At 35.9% G+C, this 23,104-nt stretch overlaps 1 protein-coding gene across 1 annotated transcript in view; it reads left to right on the forward strand.

Moving 5' to 3' along the window:
- Positions 1-23,104, forward strand: part of COL19A1 (collagen type XIX alpha 1 chain) — a 383,293-nt gene that overhangs the window by 244,575 nt on the left and 115,614 nt on the right. The window contains exon 16 of the mRNA XM_004605970.2: positions 5,036-5,089. Coding sequence (XP_004606027.2) covers positions 5,036-5,089 — 54 coding nt within the window. The remainder of the gene's footprint in view (positions 1-5,035; positions 5,090-23,104) is intronic.

Raw genomic sequence — 23,104 nt, forward strand, 5'->3', positions numbered from 1 at the left:
TTATTTTATATGAAAAAGTCCCATATGTGTAGTTAATAGGTTATTACATTTTTATGAATTTACAATTCATGTTTTTGAATATTTTCTTCAAACCTTGTTAAAATTAAAACCTATCACCAAGGTTTTTTTAATTTAAAAAATGAAGAATTAAATAGAAGATAGTAGAAAGGCAGGAAGAAAGGAACTAGCGATGATTATTATTATCACCCTGTATCACGCATTCTGGTAGGAATTTCAATTGTGGTTTAAATAATAACATAAAATTTACCATTTTAGCTATTGTGAAATTTGTAGTTTAGTAGTGTTAACTATATTTATATTTTTATGAAAATTTCCATAATTTTTCATTTTGAAAATCTATGACTCTTACCTACTGAAGAAGAATCCCAGTTTGTCCCAACCCCAATCCCTGCTAACCATTATTTACACTGTATGTTTCTATGAATTTCAAGCACCTCTTAAGAGTACGATTATACAGTATTTATATCTTAGTGACTTAGTTCACTATATTTTCCACCACCATAATATTATCAAGATTATCCACATTATAGCATATTACAGTATTTTTTAAGATCACTTATAAAAGCACATTGTGAGCCTATACTAAATTTTGTATATTCATTCATCTGCTGATGGTTATTTGGATTGGTTCCACTTCTTGGCCATCCTGAATCAGTCTGCTATGAACATAAGTTTGCAGAATTCTCTTTGAGCCCCTGATTTCAAGTTGTTTAGGTATATATTCCAGAAATGAGAAACTTGGATTCCATATGGTGGAATTATTCTTCATTTTTTGAGGAACTGCTCTACCCTTTTCCACAGTGGCTGCACCATTTTACAGTCTCATCAGCAGTGCATGGGCTGGATAGCACAGCGATAGCGATAGCACAGCACAGCACAGCGGTTGGGCTTTCGCCTTTCACACGGCCAACCCGTGTTCGATTCCTCCGCCCCTCTCGGAGAGCCCGGCAAGCTACTGAGAGTATGGAGCCCGCACTGCAGAGCCTGGCAAGCTACTCGTGCGTATTGGATATGCCAAAAACAGTAACAATAAGTCTCTCAATGAGAGATGTTACTGGTGCCTGCTCGAACAAATCGATGAGCAACGGATGACAGTGACAGTGACAGTGATCAGCAGTGCATAACTATTCCAATTTCTCCACATCCTCACCAATATTTATTTATTTTTCTTTTTTAAAGAAACCATCCTAATGGCCATGTGTTATAGGAATTACATATATATGCATATATATATATTTTAACAAACCTATTACAAATTATAAATACCAACTTCACAGCAATGATATTTCGACTTAACATTTCCATAAGAGAAAATGCAGGGATTCCATTTCAGGTGCTTCTGAACTTTTTATTCTCTAAGTTCCAAATCATCCAAAGACCGAATAAGATCTTTTTTCGGAGTGCCAACATGTATAAGATATTAGGTATTCTGCTAGATTGCCTGACTTAGATATGAAATAAGAGCCTACAGCTTACAGTAGTGGTTCTCAACATTTGGTCTCCGGGCCAGTAATAGCAACATTACACAGAACTGTTAGAAATGCAAATACTCAAATGTCACCCTAGACCTACTAAATCAGAAACTCTGTAAGTGGGGACAGCAATCTGACTTAGCTAGCTCTCTAGACAGTCCTGATGCATGTCAGGTTTGAGCATCAGACATATCTATAAATTGCAATCAAATAGCCTTTATACCATTGCCAGGCAGGAAACTGACATGTGTTGAGAAATGTGAGTTTTCTAGAGATATCCGATATGGGTAAATCTGTATTTCGTGCTTTATACTCCAGTTCTCAGAAAATGGTGGAGTTGTCGAATTATAATTTTGCTATAATAGTATGTAAGGCATTACCCATTTGGAGTCTCAGTCAGATTTTAATTTATCACAGGCATAAATAAATGAATACTTGGGCACTGTCATCCTGATGAGGAAAGTCACTCCCAAGCCCACATTCATCCTTTGTCTGCTATTTCATTACCATCCATGGCTGCTTTGGGCCTCATTGTGCAGTGTTTGTAATGCAGGACCAACACAGAAGAAGGCAGAAGTGGAAGCAAACGTGGAATCACTGCTCTCCTTTCAGTATCAGGAAGCTGCTTCATTTCCTTGCATTCAGTAGCCTCAATTTCCGGGAGTACTCTAGGAGAACAGATTTATAGATTACAGTTTTCTGAAAAATAAAGGAATCTTATTTTAGTCCTAGGATGAAAGTCCTGTCTTAGACTTTTGTCTTGCAACATTATTAATAATAAATGACTTCCTAAACTATTCTGGCTTAAACAATGAAAATTCTGCCAATCTAAAATTTACTTTTATTTCTTGAGTTGGCATGCTTTTGTATTTTCCTGGTTCTTCTAAGTGAAAAAGAGAAGGAACAGAAGGCTAGAAGTCTACATTCAGCACAGCTGGAGTTTTAGAGTGGAAGGGGAAAACACTAAGGAGTTAAATTCTCAAACTACTTGGGAAAAAGGAAAGATCTTTAGGGGGGTGTGGGTTTGCACTGTTATAACAATAGAAATAAGACCCTTTACCTAATATTCTTAAGCTTCCATGCCTGCTTCTCCACCCTCCACTGTGGCCTTCCAGAACCCACTACTAAGGTCCCTAAGACTTAGTAGTTAAGTAGTTATTTTAAATCCTAATAGATTATTGAAGTATGTTTAAGAGAAACAGTAACTGATTTTGCTTTGTAAATCAGTTCTTAAAGTAAGTTATTCAAATCTGTTAGAAACTCAAGCCTAAATATCACATTTAAACTGGAAAAATGTGCTAGCCCAAGTTATCACCACACAATGTTTCAATCAGTTAACAAACCTCAAAAAATATTTCACCTGCAGGTTCACTCTTAGCAAGGACAAATCAGCAGTCCTCATAAATTCTTCAGCTTACACATCAGTGCACTCTGACGATTGTAAGGTTGACTTTAATGATCATGTAAAATCAGTGATATGCGAGGATTTGGATGCTCGCCATAGCTTACTGAATCGTGTATGCTTTTTACTCCTCATTTTAACACCTGTCAGTGTTATGTTACAATACCTGACACAGTTTGTCTTAAACATTAACTCAATGTTGAAAATTGATCAATAATCAGTCTCCTGTCCCCACTTCCTGCTTAAATCAATATACATGTCTCATTTAAAGAAAGGAGAATGTACACAAAAGTTGATTTTAACTTATCTCCATCTAAAGAAAGAACAATCTGTTGACTTGGATGTCAATGATTTTGCTTCTTTGTGATTTTATGAATTAATAAATTACAGAGTTTCTACTTCCTCAGTAAACTTTTTATCATTGATTAATCCTCAGGGGCTAATTGAATTACATTTTCTGAAAGACCCAATATATTGACTTTCTAAATGCAAATTGCAAGACTAGAATATTGCACATCTATAGAGCTTTCATTAGGCATACAGAATATTAAATTATACATTCATTTCAATTGCACAGTTTCCCTAAGGAACCAGAAGGTTCAGATCTCTAATACAGAGGTGTATAAAAATACCACTATTTTTTCTATAATTAAAATAATTTTAAAACTTGTTCTGTAACTGTTAGCTAAGATTCTTTATGAAGATAACTTTTTGTTACTTATTTATTTATTTGTTTGTTGATTTTTTAGTGTGGGTCCACACCTGGTTAGGCTCAGGTCTTACTCCTGCCTCTTAATTCAGAGATTTCTTCTGGGACCATTTCTCTTATGCAGTACCACAGATCAGATGGGTCAGTTACATGCAAGGGAAGAGCTTTACCTACTCTTCTATCTTTCTGGCCCAACAGCTGATCTTTTTAAATGAAGTTTTGATGGTTTGCATTCAACTTCCCTTCAGCAACAAAGGAAGCATTTCCAATCCAATCACAGTGTGTATTTGTTTCCTTATATCCCAAAATACATGTTGTTAGTTGAATGAAACCACCCCTTTCTAGGTTTAGAAAAAAAAAAAACAACTAGGAATCTCACACTTTCAAAGCAAGAAAATCAGTTAATCAGGTGGACCATTCTGTATTTATACTTAGAGCTCTTCTAAAAATATAGTGAAAGGTCAGCCTAGTACCATTATATTTTAAGTAACAAGCCTTAGTATATATTGCACATATACTAATAGTCATTTGCAATAATAAAACAGTGACCATATTTCGAAAACATGCTTAGACATACTTCTCATTCAAAATTATTTTAATGCCTAAGCATACTTCCTTCTTTTAGAGAGAGAAAACATAAAGAAAACAAATTTTCAAGATATTTATATGATATCATTTATACTCACTTAAAGATATAAGGATAATCTTATTTTTCTTTCATGATGAAAACTTAGCAAGTTGTGAACTTGAGAGAATTAACATTCAGTTTAATAATGATTAATTTTTTAAAGGCATGCATTTTAATTCACTTATAAAATGGTTTCTCCCCAAAGGGGGAAAATAGTTCATTAATATGCTTTATACAGCATATATAATTTTGATATAGCTTAGAGAAGTGCTTTCCAAACTTTAGTGATCATAAGACTTACCTGGAGCGCTTTGAAATACAAATCCACGGATCTCTTCCCCAGAGATTCTAACCAGTAAGTCTAAAAAGGACTCCAGGAATAGCACAGGCTCTCACCCTCAGGTAACTGCTATAAAATTTGAGCTAATGCCACTCTGAGAAACATAAGGCTAAAGTGATAAATACATTACTATTGCTTCACAAACTACAAAATCTTCAGATAAAATGCCAATCTTATATCATTTTCCAGATACTTCATATTACTTTGCCAGAATATCAAGATCTACAGTATCTGAAAGACTATTCAAAACAAATTAAGATTTACTCATTTCTTGTGCTGTTTATCTAATGGTGTTTATCTAGATTTAACTATAGATTTTTCATTGATTTTTAAGGGCATGTTAACTTGAATTTTTTTTAACTTGTACTTAATTTTTATTCTTATTTTTTCCACTTAATTTGTATATTATCTTAAAATAAAATGAAATTTTATTGACTTACTGTGTTTCTTTTTTGATTTCAAGGGAAGACGAGGAAAAACAGGTCCTCCAGGAAAACCAGGACCCCCAGGACCTCCTGTGAGTAAACAATAGGAGACCAGTTGCTCCGGAGAGCACCACATTTATTTTTGTGTGTTTACCTACAGGGTCTTTTACTTCTCTGAGATAATAATGTCCATCTTATATTTATTATTTAAGAATCTATTTCCTGCCTCCATATTGCCACTGCTTTAGATGAAGTCCTTTTGGATTCTTACCTTTACTTTTGTAACTATTTCAGATTTCATCCTTTGCCTCTCAGATTTGGTCTCTCACATCTCTGACTATGTAACTCTTTGACTTAACACTCTTGGTTGGGTTCTGACCCCTTCAAAATAGATTCCAATCCTCACATACCATTCTAGGTTCTTTATAGTTGCTTTTTACCTGACTGTTTGTCCTCACCAATTCCTTCTTCTTTTTGGTAAATAGTGGTGTCATGTTACCTTATTACCTCAAAGAAACCTGATTCATACATACTCTCCTGAGGCCTATGTAAGTGTCCATCTTTATAACTCAGTCCATCATCTGTTCTCCTACGTACCAGGTACCAGTGCTTGAACATGTGGGCAACCATTTTCCATAACACTTGTCACCTTAGACCACTTACAGATCTAGCACAATTTTTTTCAGCATTATTATCTTTATCTCTCTATCCACAAGAATGTGCATTTTGAACCCTATTTTATCACCATTACCTAACATAGTTCTTGGCATGTATCATGAAATTAATAAATAATGATTATGTAATGAATGAGTAGATAAATGAATATACCTATGGGTAACAAAATAAAGACCTGAAGATAAGTACCCATTTAAAGGCTAGAACTGCCCTAAACCACCCCTCTCCTAGAAGGTTCTTGAATTTATACCTGAGGATTTGTTTAGGGCAAGATCATGTGACAAAATGACCATAGTGGCTCTCCTATCATTACCTTTCATCTGCTTTAGCCATTCAAGTGAGTTGTTGTCTTATCAATGTGCTGGTACTATCTGATTTTGAGGATAAAAATGAGGAGTAATAATTGGATATCTTGATATCCGACCTGTAATAAAATCTTTGGTGGTTTTTGTTCCAAACTGTCTGACAAAACACACAACACATTGTTAGATTAGTCAGATATTGTATTGTGTTATAAAGAAGTGCTGGTGAATGCTAACAGGCAAGATTAGACCTTCACATAGTTTTCTGAACATGTGCTGCTGCTTTCAAAAAAAAGATAATTGTTGTCTCAGAGGAAGTATTTGAATGAAGAAAACCTTTGTGACAAGCTTACAAAATGTCTGTCTAGGAGAGAAAAGGATTACACTGAATCTGGAATTAAGTCTCAACTATAGATCAAATTAGTTTACTGAAGAGTTTACAAGATTAAGACATATATGACTATGTGAAATAATTTACAGTCTTTAGTCCCACAGGTCTTAGTTTGCTGCCAAAAACTTGAGAGATAAGTACTTATTTTATTTTAAGAATTAGAATCTAAAACCAGCTCTGGGTCTAATACCTAGTGCTCATTAAATCTTGAGCACAGAGTATTTAAAAGAAAACTAGTTTATTACCTTTAGTAGTGCAATAAAATACTAACTTATGAGGCCAAATAAGGAAAAACATCTATTTCAAAGAGAAAAGAGTTTTATTTAGAGGTCGGCTTTGTTTAAAATTGTTCTTCAAGCCTCTTTTCTCCCTTAAATACGTATCTCAGATCTTTCTTGCTTGTCTCCAACTCTTTGCTTGCTTATTTCCACTCTGGAGAAGTCTGTGTTCTCTCTTGAACATGTATTTCTCTTCCCCTCCCCTCATATCTTTCTAAATAAGTTTCAACAAAAACTATCCTGCTTCACCAAAATAAAATAATGATATATAAATAAATAGAATAAAATGAAAAGGTAACTATACCACTGCTTCGTTCTCTGTATTAAAATTGTGGTCTAGATAAATTGTACTTTTGATTCTAGGAAAATTTCTTCAGTTTACTAAAATACTTTTTTCTAATAAGTATTATCAAAACTTATCTTGTGGTGCAGGTTTTATCAGCTTTTGTAATTTTTGTTTAAAGTTGATGATAGGCTGGATTAATGATATACATTCTAGCACGCTGGGTGAGATGGGGGAATGCTATCAATCACCTCTTCATACTTATAGGAATCACAGACACACAGGACTGAAAAAGGAAGATAAAGTAACGTACTCTGTACATTTCCTTCTGTGACCTCAGTATTTAATTTTTCTAAACATAATATACTTTAGAAAGATAACTTAAGTTTCCCATATAGTGATACATAAACAGCTTTCTGCAATCTGTCCTTTTATGGTCATTGTAAGAAAATCAGCTCAAAAAATAAATAAATAAAATTACTCCACAGACTGGAGAGATAGAACAGTGGGCAAGTCACTTGTAAGGTCTGGTTAGACCCATGAGTTTGATCCATAATACCCTTTGTGGCCCCCGAGACCATGAGGAATAAGCTCTAAGCACCACCAAGTGTGGCCCCAAACCAAAAAGAATTACTCCTAATTAGCAATTTTAATAAGTATTTATTTAAAGCCTACTTGTGCTGGTAACAGAGAAGATAGAATCTAGTCAAGTTCTAGCAACTATGTTACAGCTTGAGCTTTACAGCTCCAATCTTACAGCTGATTTGTTTTTACAGCTCAGCATTACAGCTCAGCATTCATTGGGAGCTTCAGAACTCCCAGTTCCTGAAACACAGACCCAAGAAGCCCTTGAGACCATGTCCAAGTAACTCAGCCTGATGCCATGTATCTTTGTTTGATATTATTTATCAGTACCAACCACTCTTTTAGAAGCCGGGCTTGTAAAGATAATGTCCCTATACTCTCTTGGAATTCAAGCTCAATTCGCAGAAATGTGACCAGAAGAAGAGAATGTAGGAAATGTAATTGTCAGGGTGGTTTCCTTTAGAAATTGACAAGTGAAGCTTAAAGGCTGAGCCTTGAAAAAGAAGAAATCTCTGTCAGTTACAACAGCATACATGAAACTGGAAGACAGTATGCTTGGAGAAATAGTTACAGAAGGACAAAGACTATGTGATTCCACTTACATAAGATTCTAAAATAGCCAAACACACAAAAACAAAGAGCGGAATAGTGGTTGCCATGGACAGTGGGTGTGTGGTGGGGCAAAGGTGGAGCTTTATTCAGTAAGTTTAAAATTTTAGTCAAACAAGATAATAATCTTGTAGAGTTCTACCATAGTACCATAGGTGACAACGATGGATGTTTCAAACAGGTCAGAGGGTGGATGCCATCCTAGGTGTTGCTAGTAGAAATCAAACAAAAAACAACTGATGAGTGCAAGATGGCTCTGTAGGGTATTGGATATGTCATTTACCTTGCTGTGATGGCATCACAGTTGTCTACATATGTCTGAACTTACCAAATTGTACTATCAAACATATGTACTTCTTTGTTTATTAGTTTATTACTTCCACCACAATAACTGGACTCCGTGCCAGGTTTTTCACTCAGGGTGCCCCAGAGCGGGGTGGGTGAGAACCCTCCCCGCCCCAAGGGACCCAACCTCAGCAGCCAATCTCCACTACCCACAGCCACCACACTCCAGGCTGCTTTCCAGACCATTCTAAGACACTTCCTAGCCATTTTCCATAATTATAACACCATATTTGTGTTATGGTGTTATAATTATGGTGTTCAGACAGTAGGCAACAAATCATAGAGAGTAAATATATATATATATACATATATATATTGCTGGCCTCTCCAAGAGGTATGTGTATATATATATATGTATATATATATACATATATACACACACACATACACATATATATCCTGCCCGCATGGGCAGAGCCTGGCAAGCTACCATAGCATAATATGCCAAAAACAGTAAGAGTGGGTCTCATTCCCCTGACCTTGAAAGAGCCTCCAGTCATTGGGAAAGATGAGTAAGGAGAGGCTGCTAAAATCTCAGGGCTGGGAGGAATAAAGACGTTACTGGTGCACTGCTCGAGTAAATCTATGAACAACGGGATGACAGTGATACAGTGATACAGTGATACCACAATAACTTCAGGGGGCAGGGAACAGGGAGTTGAGACTTTTTCAGTTATGGAAGAAAAGAAGAAGCTAAGAATTATCGACAATGGGTCTGAGAGACACACAGTGTGTCAGGCTCTGTACTTGCCAAGCTTGGTTCAATCCCCAGCACCTCTTATAGTCCCCCAAGCACTAAAAGCACTCGGGGCTTAGTCTTGGCTCTGCACCCTTGGCTATGCACCCTCCCCCCAAAAGAGGTGTTTTTTTTTTCCGAGAATTACTGGCAGAGGACAACAGCCTGAACTAAAGCATAGTACTGACTTAGAGAGTACTGACTTGTAGAGAGTGGGACAGGCAAGCAGCTGGACACTGAAGCATGGAACCTTGGGCCAGCACTGACAGTCAAGCCCAAACAGGAGCTTGGTAAATATTATGAGAAGCTGCAAAATTTTTCAAAGCCATGAAAATGCGTGAAAAGTTCTAAGTGGCCAGATTCCCATAGCCAGATTTTTCTGCTGGTTCACTCCAGTGACACAAAGAGATTTGCTTGTTTAAAAAGCAAGGAAGATTCATGGTAGCTATGGTAATGTTTATCATTTTTAAGTGTCAGTAGGGTATTCGTTTTATATCTGTAGGATGTCTGATGAGTCCTGTATTTTATTACTGCATGTATATCTTAGAGAGATATCTATTTACTTGTGGACATTTTTAAACCACAATATTCATTTTTTTATTCTTTGTCTTTTTGAACATTGTATTAAGTGAGATGAAGGAAAAGTTGAAGAAGCTCAAATTGAGCTTCTGATTGAGATTGAGGGATAGTGTATGATTCAATCCAGTGGTTTGCATGTGAGATTCCTGAAGCAGATATTTAAATTTTAGATAGATTTCAAACATTCAATATATCTATTTTATCAAACAGAATGCAAGTATCTTTCTAATATAATTTTAGCATATTTATTTGAACAATTTTTCTTTAGAATTTAGTGGGGGAAAGTTGTATTGTAATCAGTATGATGGAAAAGAACCATGAAGTTATCAGGAAGCATAAATCCTTTGATAATAGCATATTTTACTCAATTTTCTCAAGAAAATATTCTTCCCTCTGGGAATTTAGATATGTTCCCTAAATCAAAGGTGGTATCTTTATTTAGAGACGAGTCAGTATAGATTCTTTCACAATACGGAACTGAAAGAAGTCTCTCGTGGCCTAAAGCGATTCAAATAATTAAAGCATTTTAACTATCTTATTTCTTTGTTCTGAAGCCAAATTTGTGTTTTCTCACTTTCTTAAGAAAAAGTTGGAACAGCAAAATCAAAGTATAATTTACTATACTAAGTAGGAAAAAATATATATGTATGTATACACACATATGTATATAATTATTTATATATGGAAAGATAACCTTTTTCCAACCTAAGAGTTGATTTTCTAGGGAAAAAGTTTTCCCTAGGTAACATTAAGAAAATGTTTATTAAAAATTAAGATGATTCTTACTAAAATTAAATCTAATGAGGTTTATGCTATTAATTGTCTGGAGCAGGAAGATTCTTCAGATGGCTAAAGGGCATGTTCTTCACACTCATGTTGTGAGTTCAGTCAACACCTCTGTACACCTTGCCCCTCATCACTGCTGATGAGACCCAAAAATAAGCAAACAAAAGTTTGTCCGTATAAATAAATTTTTAAGTCATAAAATGACTGTAATTTTGCTCCCTAAATCCAAAATAATTTTTCCTCTTTTGGAGAAATATTTTTCTAAATGTATGAATATTTTTGATTACGTGAGTATATAAATATTCATGTAATCTATAGATAATAAAATTACCATAAATCAAATGTTATAATTAAAGAACATCTAAACTAATTAGCAAATCTCACCACAATTCTTTTCGATGGTAACATGTTTTATAATGTACTCAAATTTTCTGTTAACAATTAGAACTGATCTACCTACACCACCAACAACAAAATGCTTGGTTTTTGTCATCTTGTTTTGAAAAAAAATTTTTTTCCTTTTACATTGCATTGTTTAGTGTATTTTTGTGTGGTCACACATTTATATACAATAGTTATTCCCTATCAAATTCCAGTCCAGAATACTTTTGTCTCCCCCAAAATGATCACAGTCTCTTCCCTTTGGCTCCTTCCCTCCTGACAACTATTCTACTTTCTCTTTATATGGATTTGATATTCTGAGTCTTTCGTATAAATAAAATCATATAATATGTGATGTCTGAATATTCTTTATCAGAGGAAAATCATTAATATTAGTTTCTTGATCAATAATATCTGAAAATAAAGTAAGAACATAATTGAGAAATTGAGAGCAGTTTTACAGCAAAGCATAAGTGCATTAAATAGTTCTTTAGGGAAGGAACTATACTAACTCCTAAGGAAATGGTTCAGAAGAGAGAAATGAGTTGGAAGTTTATCACGCACAACATTGAGAATCCAACTCACACTGCCTTATACACTCATTTTATGATGGAAAATATGCTTAGAAAGGTGAAATAACTTGCCAAGATCTCATAAGTACAAGTGGGGGAGTCAGAATCAACCAGGAACTATCAATTACTCCTGAGTTATACTAGTAGAATAAGCCCACCTTTGCTCTGTGAGAAAATACATCTTCTGGTTTTCAATTTGACTCAGATTCATCTTTCTTAAACACCGTGCCCAGAACATGATTTGATTGCCCTATGATAATTTGTAGTGCTGCAGTATCTCATTACAGTAATAGTAATGAGAATCTAGTAATCATATAAGACAAAAAGGAAGTGAATCCTTCTTACTGTCATATCTCTGGACTTGAGATATTAACTTGACATTTCTATTCCTCAGCTTCCTTTTTCTAAATTTAAAATGATACTATCTGCCTCATCTACCTTCCAAAAATTTCTGGGAGGATCAAATGCCATATATGTGAAAAAACTTTCTTGAAAACATAAAGCTATGTCACAGACATAAAAAATATACCCTAGAACCTGTAATTAAACCAATGCATTTTTTCTCTTCATAAACTTTCCAAGACTTAGTTAACTAAAAATTTAAATGAATTGTACCTAATGTATTTAAATGAACTTAAATGGCATTGCTTGCTCTGCTTATGGAATACATATTCTGGATATGAAATCCACTCATGAAAAGGTACAAAAGTTACTCTTGGGAAATATTAACAAACAGATCTAAATATTCAAGGATGCTTTTCCTCCTATATTTACATGTATTTCCGATTTTCTTGTTTGTGAAGCTTTTTAATCCATGACCTGGGCTGCTGCATTTTATTACTTGTGATATTTTCTAAGTCTCAACCACTATCCCTCACACTAATAAAAATATACATACATGCATTTTCTTTCTTTAAGATCTTTCTGTTATCTGAGTAGCATAAACAATGGAAAATTGCAGCCTTCTGTTATTATAATGAGACTTGGAAAGTCTCAGGTCTTGAAATGCCTTAGTTTATTTCAAAAAAAAAAAAAAGAATTGGGCCTCTTAGTTCCTTTAGAAAAGAGAGAAAAGCAGCTGGAAATGAGGCAGAGCAGGAGGGAAAGCAGGAGAATTTAACTAATGAGCCATTAAAGGAAGTATGTACTAACCCACCCATTTGACATTAACTTTACTTCTCATTCATCATCATTGTAAAAAGCACTTATTAAAAACCACATTCATTTTTAAATGTGTTATTATTTTTTTCCTCTTGCATACAGGGCTCTTGATTTCCATTATTTTTCGCTGGTATTGTTTTTGTGCATTGTTTCATTATTGCAGTATGAGATTTGAGCAGTGGGCTCAAATGTGTCACATTTCAGTGCATAGCAATTTATGTTGAAAATGGAAAGCCGAGAAATTTGAAACATGAGGCAGCAGCGCCCTCTACTGTTGCTGTTGGGAAAGTTCTAGGCAAACAAACCAAAAAATGACAAGGCAGTTAGTTCTTCAGAGGATGTCCAAGGCCTGGACTTTTTTTTTTTTTTTTTTTTTTTAGTTTTTGAGACTTAATTATAAATATACATCATTATCAATATTTATCTCAGGGTTTTATTTTATGTTCTACATGTTCTGTGCTTTATACACAAATATGGCTTCATTAGTAACCATCGTCCATGTCAATTTGATGCTTTTTCAAATACCAGCTCATCACAAACACCTCAAAGTGTCTGTATTTTGTATAATACTGACAAAACTCACGCTAACTTTGTGGAGGCAGTGGAACTTATGCTTCTTTTCTAAATTATGCATTTTAAATTATGTACAGTTATCTATTAATAGTTTAGTTTTTACTTTAATGTGAACATTCACCTTTAAAGCATGAATCAGTGAACAATCCTGAAGGTTATGGCGTACAACAGTGTACACCATCAAAAGAGTCAACATAGGCAGTGAAAGTTAATTTATTCATACAACAAGTACATGTTGATCACATGTCATGTTAATCATTATTACAAACATTGAGGGCATCATGGTTTAAAAGCATAGGTACAGATTAACTACAGATACATTCTCTGTCTTCAGAAGCAAACACTGGAAACCAGAGAGTGCAGGGGTTAAGGAATTTGCCTTAACATTCCCCTGACTTGGTTCAAATCCTTGCTGCTACATATGATGCCCTGGGCACTGCCAGGAGTCACTCCTGAACCCAACAGAGCCAGAAATAGCCTCTAAGCACCACCTGGTATGGCCCCAAACAGACAAAAGTTAATGTATATAGAAACTTAAACTGTGTGGTGTATAATAGAGAAGTAATGGCTAATTGAATTGATACAATTCATCACTGTCATCATCATCATCATCATCATCATCATCATCATCATCATCATCATCATCATCATCATCATCATCACTGTCATCCCGTTGCTCATCGATTTGTTCGAGCGAGCTCCAGTAATGTCTCCATTGTGAAACTTGTTACTATTTTTGGAATATTGAATACGCCACGGATAGCTTGCCAGGCTCTGCCGTGCGGGCGAGATACTCTCAGTAGCTTGCCGGGCTCTCCGAGAGGGACGGAGGAATCGAACCTGGGTCGGCCTCGTGCAAGGAAAACACCCTACCCGCTGTGCTATCGTTCCAGCCCGATACAATTCAATCAGAAAATAAAAATTTCAGTTCAGTAATAAAGTGATATTGGGAAGCGAACTTGGTAGTGTGGGATGATTTGGAAGGAAGTGTTGTTACTCTGATTAAAGATGGTGTCAGCGCATCTGTGGTACTACTTGAAAAGAAGCTAGTCAAAGCAAGAATTTGCAATGAGAAAAATAAGGCAAAAGATATGAAAGAGCTTGCTGTAGTCACTAAATATAAAGGAAAAAAAGAATTTTGGGAAAAGTTCCAGAAAGGGTTTTGCAACTGAGTAGCTTTTATCATTTAGAACTTTCTGAGAGTGGAAGAAGTAGGGGTTTGGAGGGGGAGCTAGATACTAAGTAGCCAGAGAAATAGCCATTCTGTCACTTCTCCCTTTTCTAAGCCTTATTATCTTCATATTTGTTTGGGGTGGCTTTCTTTTGTAGGATGAAATTATTGTTCCTACTAATAAACCTAAACGTAATGTGTTCTTGTTCCTCTTTGCATAGAAAAGGTAAGAATTTGTTTCCTGAGAGAAAATTAACAAAGCTAGGATTGTTTTCCTGTTTAATTTCTTTTTGTCTGCCTCAATTTGATACCATACTGTTCTTTAAATATGGAGAATATCATTGAAAAAAATCAGCCTTTCTTTTTCCCTAGCATCAGATCTGATGCTTCCTTTCTGATAGGCTATGAGTTGGTTCAGATGAACAATTGCAATAATGAAACTGCTTTTAGATATTATAGGACACTATAGAAGTCATTATTAATGGATTTCTATGCCTATACTCCATTATCCATTACTGGCTCCAACGTTTGTCTTCCACCTCCAACTTCATTTACTGCTTACTAAGAACTCAAAGTGCATAGTTATTCTCTTCTCCATATAACATGAACCACATCTAAAAATAAAAGTAAGATCTGAAACACTTTATGGACTACTGAATAAAGCAGAGGACAAAAAGAGTTTGATTAAGACATTTGATCTCTTGTTAAATCTCCTTTATGTGCCTATTTGCATTTTGAAAGTTCATCATGAAGTTCATAAGAATTAATTTGTATTCTGAACATTTCCTCTAGAAGCCTTGAACTGATTGGAGTTTAGTGATGTTTCTCAGTTTTCCTTTTAGCAAAAAAAAAAAGGCTTTTCAATCTATTAAATGACTAAAGGCCATGTACATTAATGATAATATCTTCAAAGAAAATGAAACTAACCATTCACTGGAGTCAATGAGAGTAGAAATTTCATTTCTTAATAAAAATAATAGGACTTTCTTAGATTTTAAAAATGAAAATACATAAGACCTAGAAAATGGAGACTTAGCCAGTTTATCATTTTTATGGCCACTTGTCCCCCCTGGAGTCATGGTCCCAGACAAAACAGCTGCTGCCAACATTGCTAAAATTCCAGTGTCACCTTGTATGGCCACAGAATACGTAGACATGCATGTGAGGCAGCTGCAGTATCAGGTTAAGAATTTGAAAAGTAGCACTTGGTTTCAATACCCTATTTCTCTTTTTCTCTCCCTGCAAACAATATCAGAGAAATATTCTGACTTCCTAAATTCTTTACTAATTATGTCTAACTCTGAAAAAGAAGAATTTTATCTTCTTACAGCTTTGAACTACTTTTACCATCTTGGGTCATGTTATTTAATAATATAACTATTAAGATATCAGAATTGACATGTACTACTGTTCAGCAATGACAGAATATTTCAATCCTTATTATTGTCACCAGATTCATTATAGTTGGGCCAGTGCATGAATTACACTGTTTCTGTGTAATGGGTAACATTAAATAGTTCTAATAAACCTGATTGGATTTTGAAAATATATTCTAGGGTATTACACTTATTTCCTAAATACTTTTAATCTGTAGTTGATTATATAGTTCCCAACAGTATCTCAATACAATATCTAATCCTTTAGAACTACAAGAGATACCCAAAAAGTCTCCATTTAAACACTAATAAGAAAAATTTGAAAAGTAGAGGGATCAGCAAATTTGCTATAGTTTTTTGCACAAGTGCAGCCTGTTAGTAAACTACTTTAATGAAAGAAGTGACTTAAAATAAATTATGTAATTAGAAAAGCAACACATTTTCAGAATTAGCTGGGGACCCAAAAACATGGAAGGAACATTTGTAGCAATGTTTGAAGGGATTTCAATTATATCTGTATTTTCACTGAAAGTGGAAACCATTATTATGTGAATATGTAAGATGTTTAGAATCTGACATTAGATTATGGGCTCATGGAGATATATGGTGCTGTTTTCAATACATTTTACCACGTTTTAAAAATTCCAAACTTATTTTAAGAAACAGAGAGACCAATAAGTGGGATTATAAAATATTACTGTCACTGTTAAGTATTTTGTTCTGAGTTAGATCTGTTTTAAGACCTAACATCCGATATAGATGAAAGAGAAGACTTGATTTATATATTGAAGATGAAAGTCAAGATTACCAAGACCCAAAAATAAAACCTATGGATTGTTTATTTTATTTTGCTAAAAGCTATCCAGATACCCGTAACTCTTTTAATTTTGCACATGCTCTTGACCTTTGTGTGGTTTAGCAGTACCTCAGTCAGTGCTATCAGCCTGGTTATCATAACCTCCAGCATTTGGCTTTGAAAATCACATGTTCCCTACACAGAAAACATTGTCCTTTGACCAGAACCTTTAAAGATGGTGCAAATTATCACTTAGTAAAAGGAAGTGGAAACTCCAAACCTTGATCAGTTCAGTCTATGGAAACCTACTTCCTTCCTTACTTAAGTAGCTGATTGAAAGTTTCCTGACCTCAAAGGGTAGGATCATAGTTGTTCCCAGGCTTAGCTTTTGCTGACAGTGAGTTTGGGGAGGCACCATTGGATACAAATAATTTGTTTCTCACATCTCCATCCTCACTGCTTTTTACACCCCATAGGTTTTTTCAGCTGTGCTAGGTCAATGATGCTGCTTCTGTGGGATGGCAAGGCATGCTCACAGTTCCTGCTGTTCCTTATAATCGCAGAAATCTGACAAAAAAATTTTTTTTCCTTTTGCAGGGTGTACTGGGGAGAAATGAATATGAAACATTTTATGGATGAATAAACAGAATAGCAGTATTAGAGGAGGAATCTTCCCCCAGCCCCTCCAATCCCCAACTCATTGCCATGGAAATCAGTCACAAATGTCTCACTCTATCAATAACGCAGTGGACTCTTGCCAATTATATTGATCTGCTTCCTGAAACCAACAAACATAAGTGTCTTTTAAAATGATTGTTTTCTCCCTTAGAAAATAAAGTGTTAAAAACTTATGAGATTCGTGGCATAATTTAGAAAATCTGCTTTTATGAAATGGGTTAATTATCCCCATTGAATGTGTTTGCTGTCACAGTCTTATTCTCCCACTCCTGTTCCAAAATGACAAGGAAAACCAGGGACTGTGCAATTTTGGAAAACAATCAGGTCACATATTGAGTATTTTGCTTATTCATACAACCATAAACTGCCTATGCTTGAGTTCCCTCAATTACACAGCTCAGTGTGCAGGCCCAAAGAGACAAGCCCAGCTCAAGTGAGCACTTCCTGGAACACACAGAGGAGTGAGTTTGAAAAATGTCCAAAGTGGCAGATGTGAAAAATTCTCATTCAAGATCCAGAAGCTGCCTTTTGCTGCAATCCCTCACCTGTTAATCACACTGCTTCTGAACTTCTGAACCAAAGATGCTGGCAATATCTTAGACTGAAACACTTAGGAGCTATCTATCTTTCAAAATATGGTATTGATATATACTACTCTGGGGGTGGGAGACTGGGGAAATGGCTGAGGCAAGGGAAGATCATGGATTACAATGCTCCTCAGAATTTCTAGAGATTTGCTAAAAGCAAGTATGTGGATACTGGTTTCTAACAAAACAGCTGTTGCATTTTTTGTTGTGTTTTTGTTTTGTTTGGGGGCCACACTCTGCTGCTCTCAGGCTTACTCCTAATTCTGCATTTGGGAATCACTCCTTATGGGGCTAAGGGGATCATACACAAGTGCTGGGGATCAAATCATGGGGGGCCATGAGCAAGGCAAGAGCCCAACCTGTTTATTATCTCTCCAGCCTAGCTATTGCATTTTTGAGAGAAAGTCCCGTAAGACATCCTTGATAAATTAAATGGTTAACCTGGTGTAGTCTAGATTTACATTCTTTGGAGGCTAATACACAGTGTTAACACACAAATGTCTCCTCCATAATAAATACTAAGGTGCTTTGTTGTCTTATTCGAGGGGTATTCACTGTCTCTTCTAAGTGTGACAATTTTTCTTTGACTGTTCTTTGCTACAATTTAATGCCCATAAGAACTTCTTGGTTAACAAGTCCTTTTCCCACCTCTTTTGGACATTTTTTTTTAAATTTTTACTTTAACTTTTAATTGTGGTCTTGGAGCCACACCTGGTGGTGCTAAGGACTTATTCCTGGTTTAGTACTCTGGAATCAATCCTGATGATTGGAAGACAATATGCATTACTGAGGATCAAACCCAGCACTTACCTACTATCTGTCAGGCCCCATCTTTACTTATTCTTCTACCAGTTTATAAATTCTATAACTGCTTAGCATTTGCATTTAAGGAGTTTGGTCTGGAGAGATAGTAAAGTGATTAAGGTGCTTTACCTGTGGCTGACTCCTAAGCACTGTTGGGTATAGCCCAAACTCATACCTACCTACAAAAGAGCTGATGCTAAGATTGCTAGTTCCCTTTAACTTATTTTTTAACAAATTTGTTTCTAATCTAGTCTTCCAGAATGTTAACATTTCTCTATTTCTGTATGATCTCTTTCTCTTATCCTTATTCTCTTAATTTTGGTCACTTTCCTCATGACCTCCTTATGCATTCAAATCTTTGAAAATGTTTATTTACACTATGAGCTCTCTTTGAAAAAAAAAGAGCTCTCTTTGCTTGCCAAAGATTGTTTCAATAACTCATAATGGGTATTATTTTTGTTCTCCTTTTTTGTACTCATTTTTTTTATCTTGGTACTCTCTCCCTTACTCTCCAAATATCATCTTTTTTACTCTTCTCCATTCTTTCTCTTCATTTTTCTCAGGAGATATCTAATAAATGATTCATAGGCACACACTAGAGTAGAACAACTCTTAGATTTTATTTTATCATGTGTATATTGTGTGTTTAGAGGAGGATATGTTTTTCCATGTCACATTAAGATACAATAATACTCAACTTACTTGATAATTAAATAAGATAACATGTTTTGCAATAACATCATTCTGCCAATCAAGAAAATACAAATAGAAGCACTCATAATTATCCAGAACTTTATCGATGTGAAGTATTAGTATTATATCTTCCAAAACATTTACATTTGAGCTTTTGGATTAATAAAACCTAATGCCAAATAAATCAGCATTTCTTCATGAAATTTTAGATAGCTACCAACAAGTAGATTAGACATTTTGGTGAATAAGAGTTATTTCCAATGAATCTTTAATAGCACTTAATATCACTTGTATCACTTGTAGTCCCATTGATCTTCAATTTGCTTGAGCGGGCGTCAGTAACATCTCCATTTGTCCCTGTCTCGAGCTAGTCCAGCCCAATGATATCTGCTCGCTCCAGGAACAGGAAGAGCCTCAAATCGTTCATTCAGGGATTTGACGAAGAAATCTGACCATCTAGTTGGTGGGCAGCCATGAGGTCTTCTGACATCTCATGGAATCCAGTCAGTAACAGCTCTAGTCCAGCGGTCGTCTCTGAATCGCATTACATGACCAGCCCATCTGATTTTTGATGCCTTGGCAAACAAGAGAGCATCCCTGATTTTTGACCATCGACGGAGGTCAGAATTCCGGATTCCTTTTCTCACTTGAGTGAGATGTGATACTCCTAGCATAGCTCTTTCGATTCCTCTTTGGGATACCCGAATAGTGTTCTCATCCTGTTTGCGTAGGGCCTAGGTCTCTGAGGCATATGTTAGTGCAGGAAGAACAGTGGAATCGAAAAGTTGTGCCCGGAGTCGGAGGTTCTTCGTTCTTTTAACCACCTTTTCGACGCTCTTGAATGCATTCCACGCTGCTCTCTTCCTCCTGTGCAGTTCTGGCACCAAGTCGTTCCTCATGTTGATTTCTCGACCCAGGTACACATAGCTGCTGCATTTGGAGATGTTCATTCCATTGAGAGCAAATGGAGCTTCAGGGACAAGTTCGTTTTTCATGAACATTGTCTTGTTGAGATTCAGCTGCAATCCGACCTTTCCACACTCATGGTTGAAGTCGGCCAGCATTTGTGCCGCTTAGCTAATGTTTGGTGTTATGAGAACAATGTCATCAGCAAAGCAGAGGTTGTGTAATTGCTGACCATCTATTTTCACTCCCATTCCTTCCCATTCCAGTCATTGCATGATGTTCTCAACTTACTGAAGAGTTTTGGTGAAATGGTATCACCCTGCCGTACCCCTCTCTTTACATCAATGATCACTTCCTTGTAGAATGGTGAGATCCTGGTGGTGAATACACAATACAGCTCAGGGAGGATTTTGATATACTGAGTTTGAACGCCCTGCTTGGCCAGGGCTTCAATGACTGCCTCAGTCTCAACAGAATCGAAGACCTTCTTTAAGTCGATGAACGTTAGGCAAAGCAGCATCTTGAACTCTCGCAAAACTTCAATGAGTTTGGTCACTGTGTGGATATGGTCTATCGTGCTGAATCCCCTTCAGAACCCGGCTTGCTCGCATGGTTGTCCTCCGTCTAGTGTTCTGCCTATTCTATTCAGGATGACACGAGTGAACAACTTGTAGACGACAGACAGCAGGCAGATTGGGCGATAGTAGCCGATGTCGTGGATGTCTCCCTTCTTGTACAACAGAAAGGTCCTACTGGTTTTCCACTGGGACAGAACCTTGCATTCAGACAGGTAGCATATGAAGAGTCGGGCCAGTGTATTGATGAGTACTGGTGGCAGATTCTTCAGATGTTCGGGTCTGATCTTGTCCGGATCAGGTGCTGTTCACGTCTTTACCAGCACTTAATATACATTTGCCCAATATGAGAGCTTGTGCTCTTTGTGCTAAAATGTAGGCGTAATGTAAACAATGAATGAACTTTCTCTTGGAACCCTAGAAACCTTAGGGGGCTTGAGAGATAGGACACTTGCCTTGCAGCCAACCCAGATTTGATCTCTGGCACCCCATATGGTCCCCCAAGTCCCACCAGGAGTAAGCTCTGAGTATTTCTGAGTATTGCTGGATGTAACCTCAAAACAAAACAAAAAAGCCTCAGAATCTTAGCTTTGAAGTTTTAGTTTTCATACATTTGGGATTTAGAAGGATAAAAGAAGGTAGTGTTAGCATTAGTCACTAGAACTTGGTAACAGAAAAATTCTCAGGAATATAATTCATTACACAATTTCAACCATTAACTTATCCAATTAATTCCTAAGAGACAATGAATAAAGTTTTTCATTTAAAATGATATTTAAGTCAAATAAAAGAATCTGTGTTTAAAAGAAAAAGAAATTGATTCCCTAAATGTTTTCTATCTAAAGAGAATTATTGATTTTTCTCTCAGAGTTAGTCTACAACTCTCTATGTTGTAATTCTAGTTTAAAAAAAACCCATAAACTCCTTTCTACTTAACAGGAGCTTGCTGCTGCTTTGTTTTCAATTATTTAGCCAGAATCTTAGATTAATCTAAATCTGTTGGCCCTGTCTTCTGTGCATTTGGAAGCAACAGGACCTCTGCTCTGTTTGCTGCCATTTCTAACAGAAGCCTAAACCAACATGCAAGAAATTGACTTTCCTTCAACATTTTTCTTACAAAAGTAATGATTCCACTGCTTTCAGCAAACATTTGAGAGGAGTAGAGAGTGACTATGAATGACATTCCATGTTATAAGATAAAAATGGATTAAAACCCCTTGCCTTCAAGGAATTTTCACTCCAACTGAAGAGACATACATGTACAGAATTATATAAACAGTATAGTGTTTATTATCAATGTATATGTAATACATTATTGAGGGGGAATATATATGAAAGAAAGCCCCATTGTGACACTGACTCTTCCAATGACTACTCTAGGTTGAAATACACTGCATTTTACCATTCCAATAAATGAGTTTAGACTTCCTAATGACACATTCTTAATATCTAGGGAAAAATAATTACCAATCTCTGAGCCTTATACAAGCCATTAGGAAATTGGAAATGTTTCTTGAAATTAGCTCAAATGACTTTCCAATAACACACTTTCTATCTGTTCTTGTAGCAAAGCAATTTTTAGCATAATTTAAAGGGAGAGTTATTAGTACAACTTTCTTCACATAATTTTTTTTTTGTATTTCAAAGGCTGTAACTGAAGTTAATTGGAAACCCACAGGGCCGGAAGCAGTCTGTGTAACCTGAAAATATATTATTTGCAAATCCTGAAAGGAGTGACTAATAAGAGATTGAAGAGCTGTGGTGCGTGGATATAAGTGGCACCCAGATGGCTCAAGGATACTTAGTCAGCATTTAGGAAGAGCTAATGGATGTTTTTGGAGAAAGACAAAGAAAGGAAAGAATCAGAGATGGAGAGTAGTTGACATAGGACCCCAAAGATTCTGGGGTCCCCAAAGATACTTGATCAGAAGGCCTACACCCTGCTTAGCCCAGAGATTTCATAGCAAGGACCAAGGCAGGAAAGCACACAGAAGTAGGGTTGTTTGAGCTAAGTTTATACATGAATTTGCAGAAAAAATCAAGTTAGCTAAGAGCAGAAGACAGAAGTGTGGTTTTTAACAGATAATTCTTCTCATCTTTTACACTGAAAAGATCTCCAGCCAAAACTTAAATCTACCAAGTGGTTGACAATGCAGGCAACTTCTCATTTTCACACTGCATCTAATGATGCTAGTGGCAGACATAATATTTCTATTTTCCACCATTATTAAGATTTTGGAGGGATTAGCGATCGTTCAATGGGTA

The sequence above is a fragment of the Sorex araneus genome, chromosome 4 (assembly GCF_027595985.1).
Source record: "Sorex araneus isolate mSorAra2 chromosome 4, mSorAra2.pri, whole genome shotgun sequence".
Classification (NCBI taxonomy): Eukaryota; Metazoa; Chordata; class Mammalia; order Eulipotyphla; family Soricidae; genus Sorex; species Sorex araneus.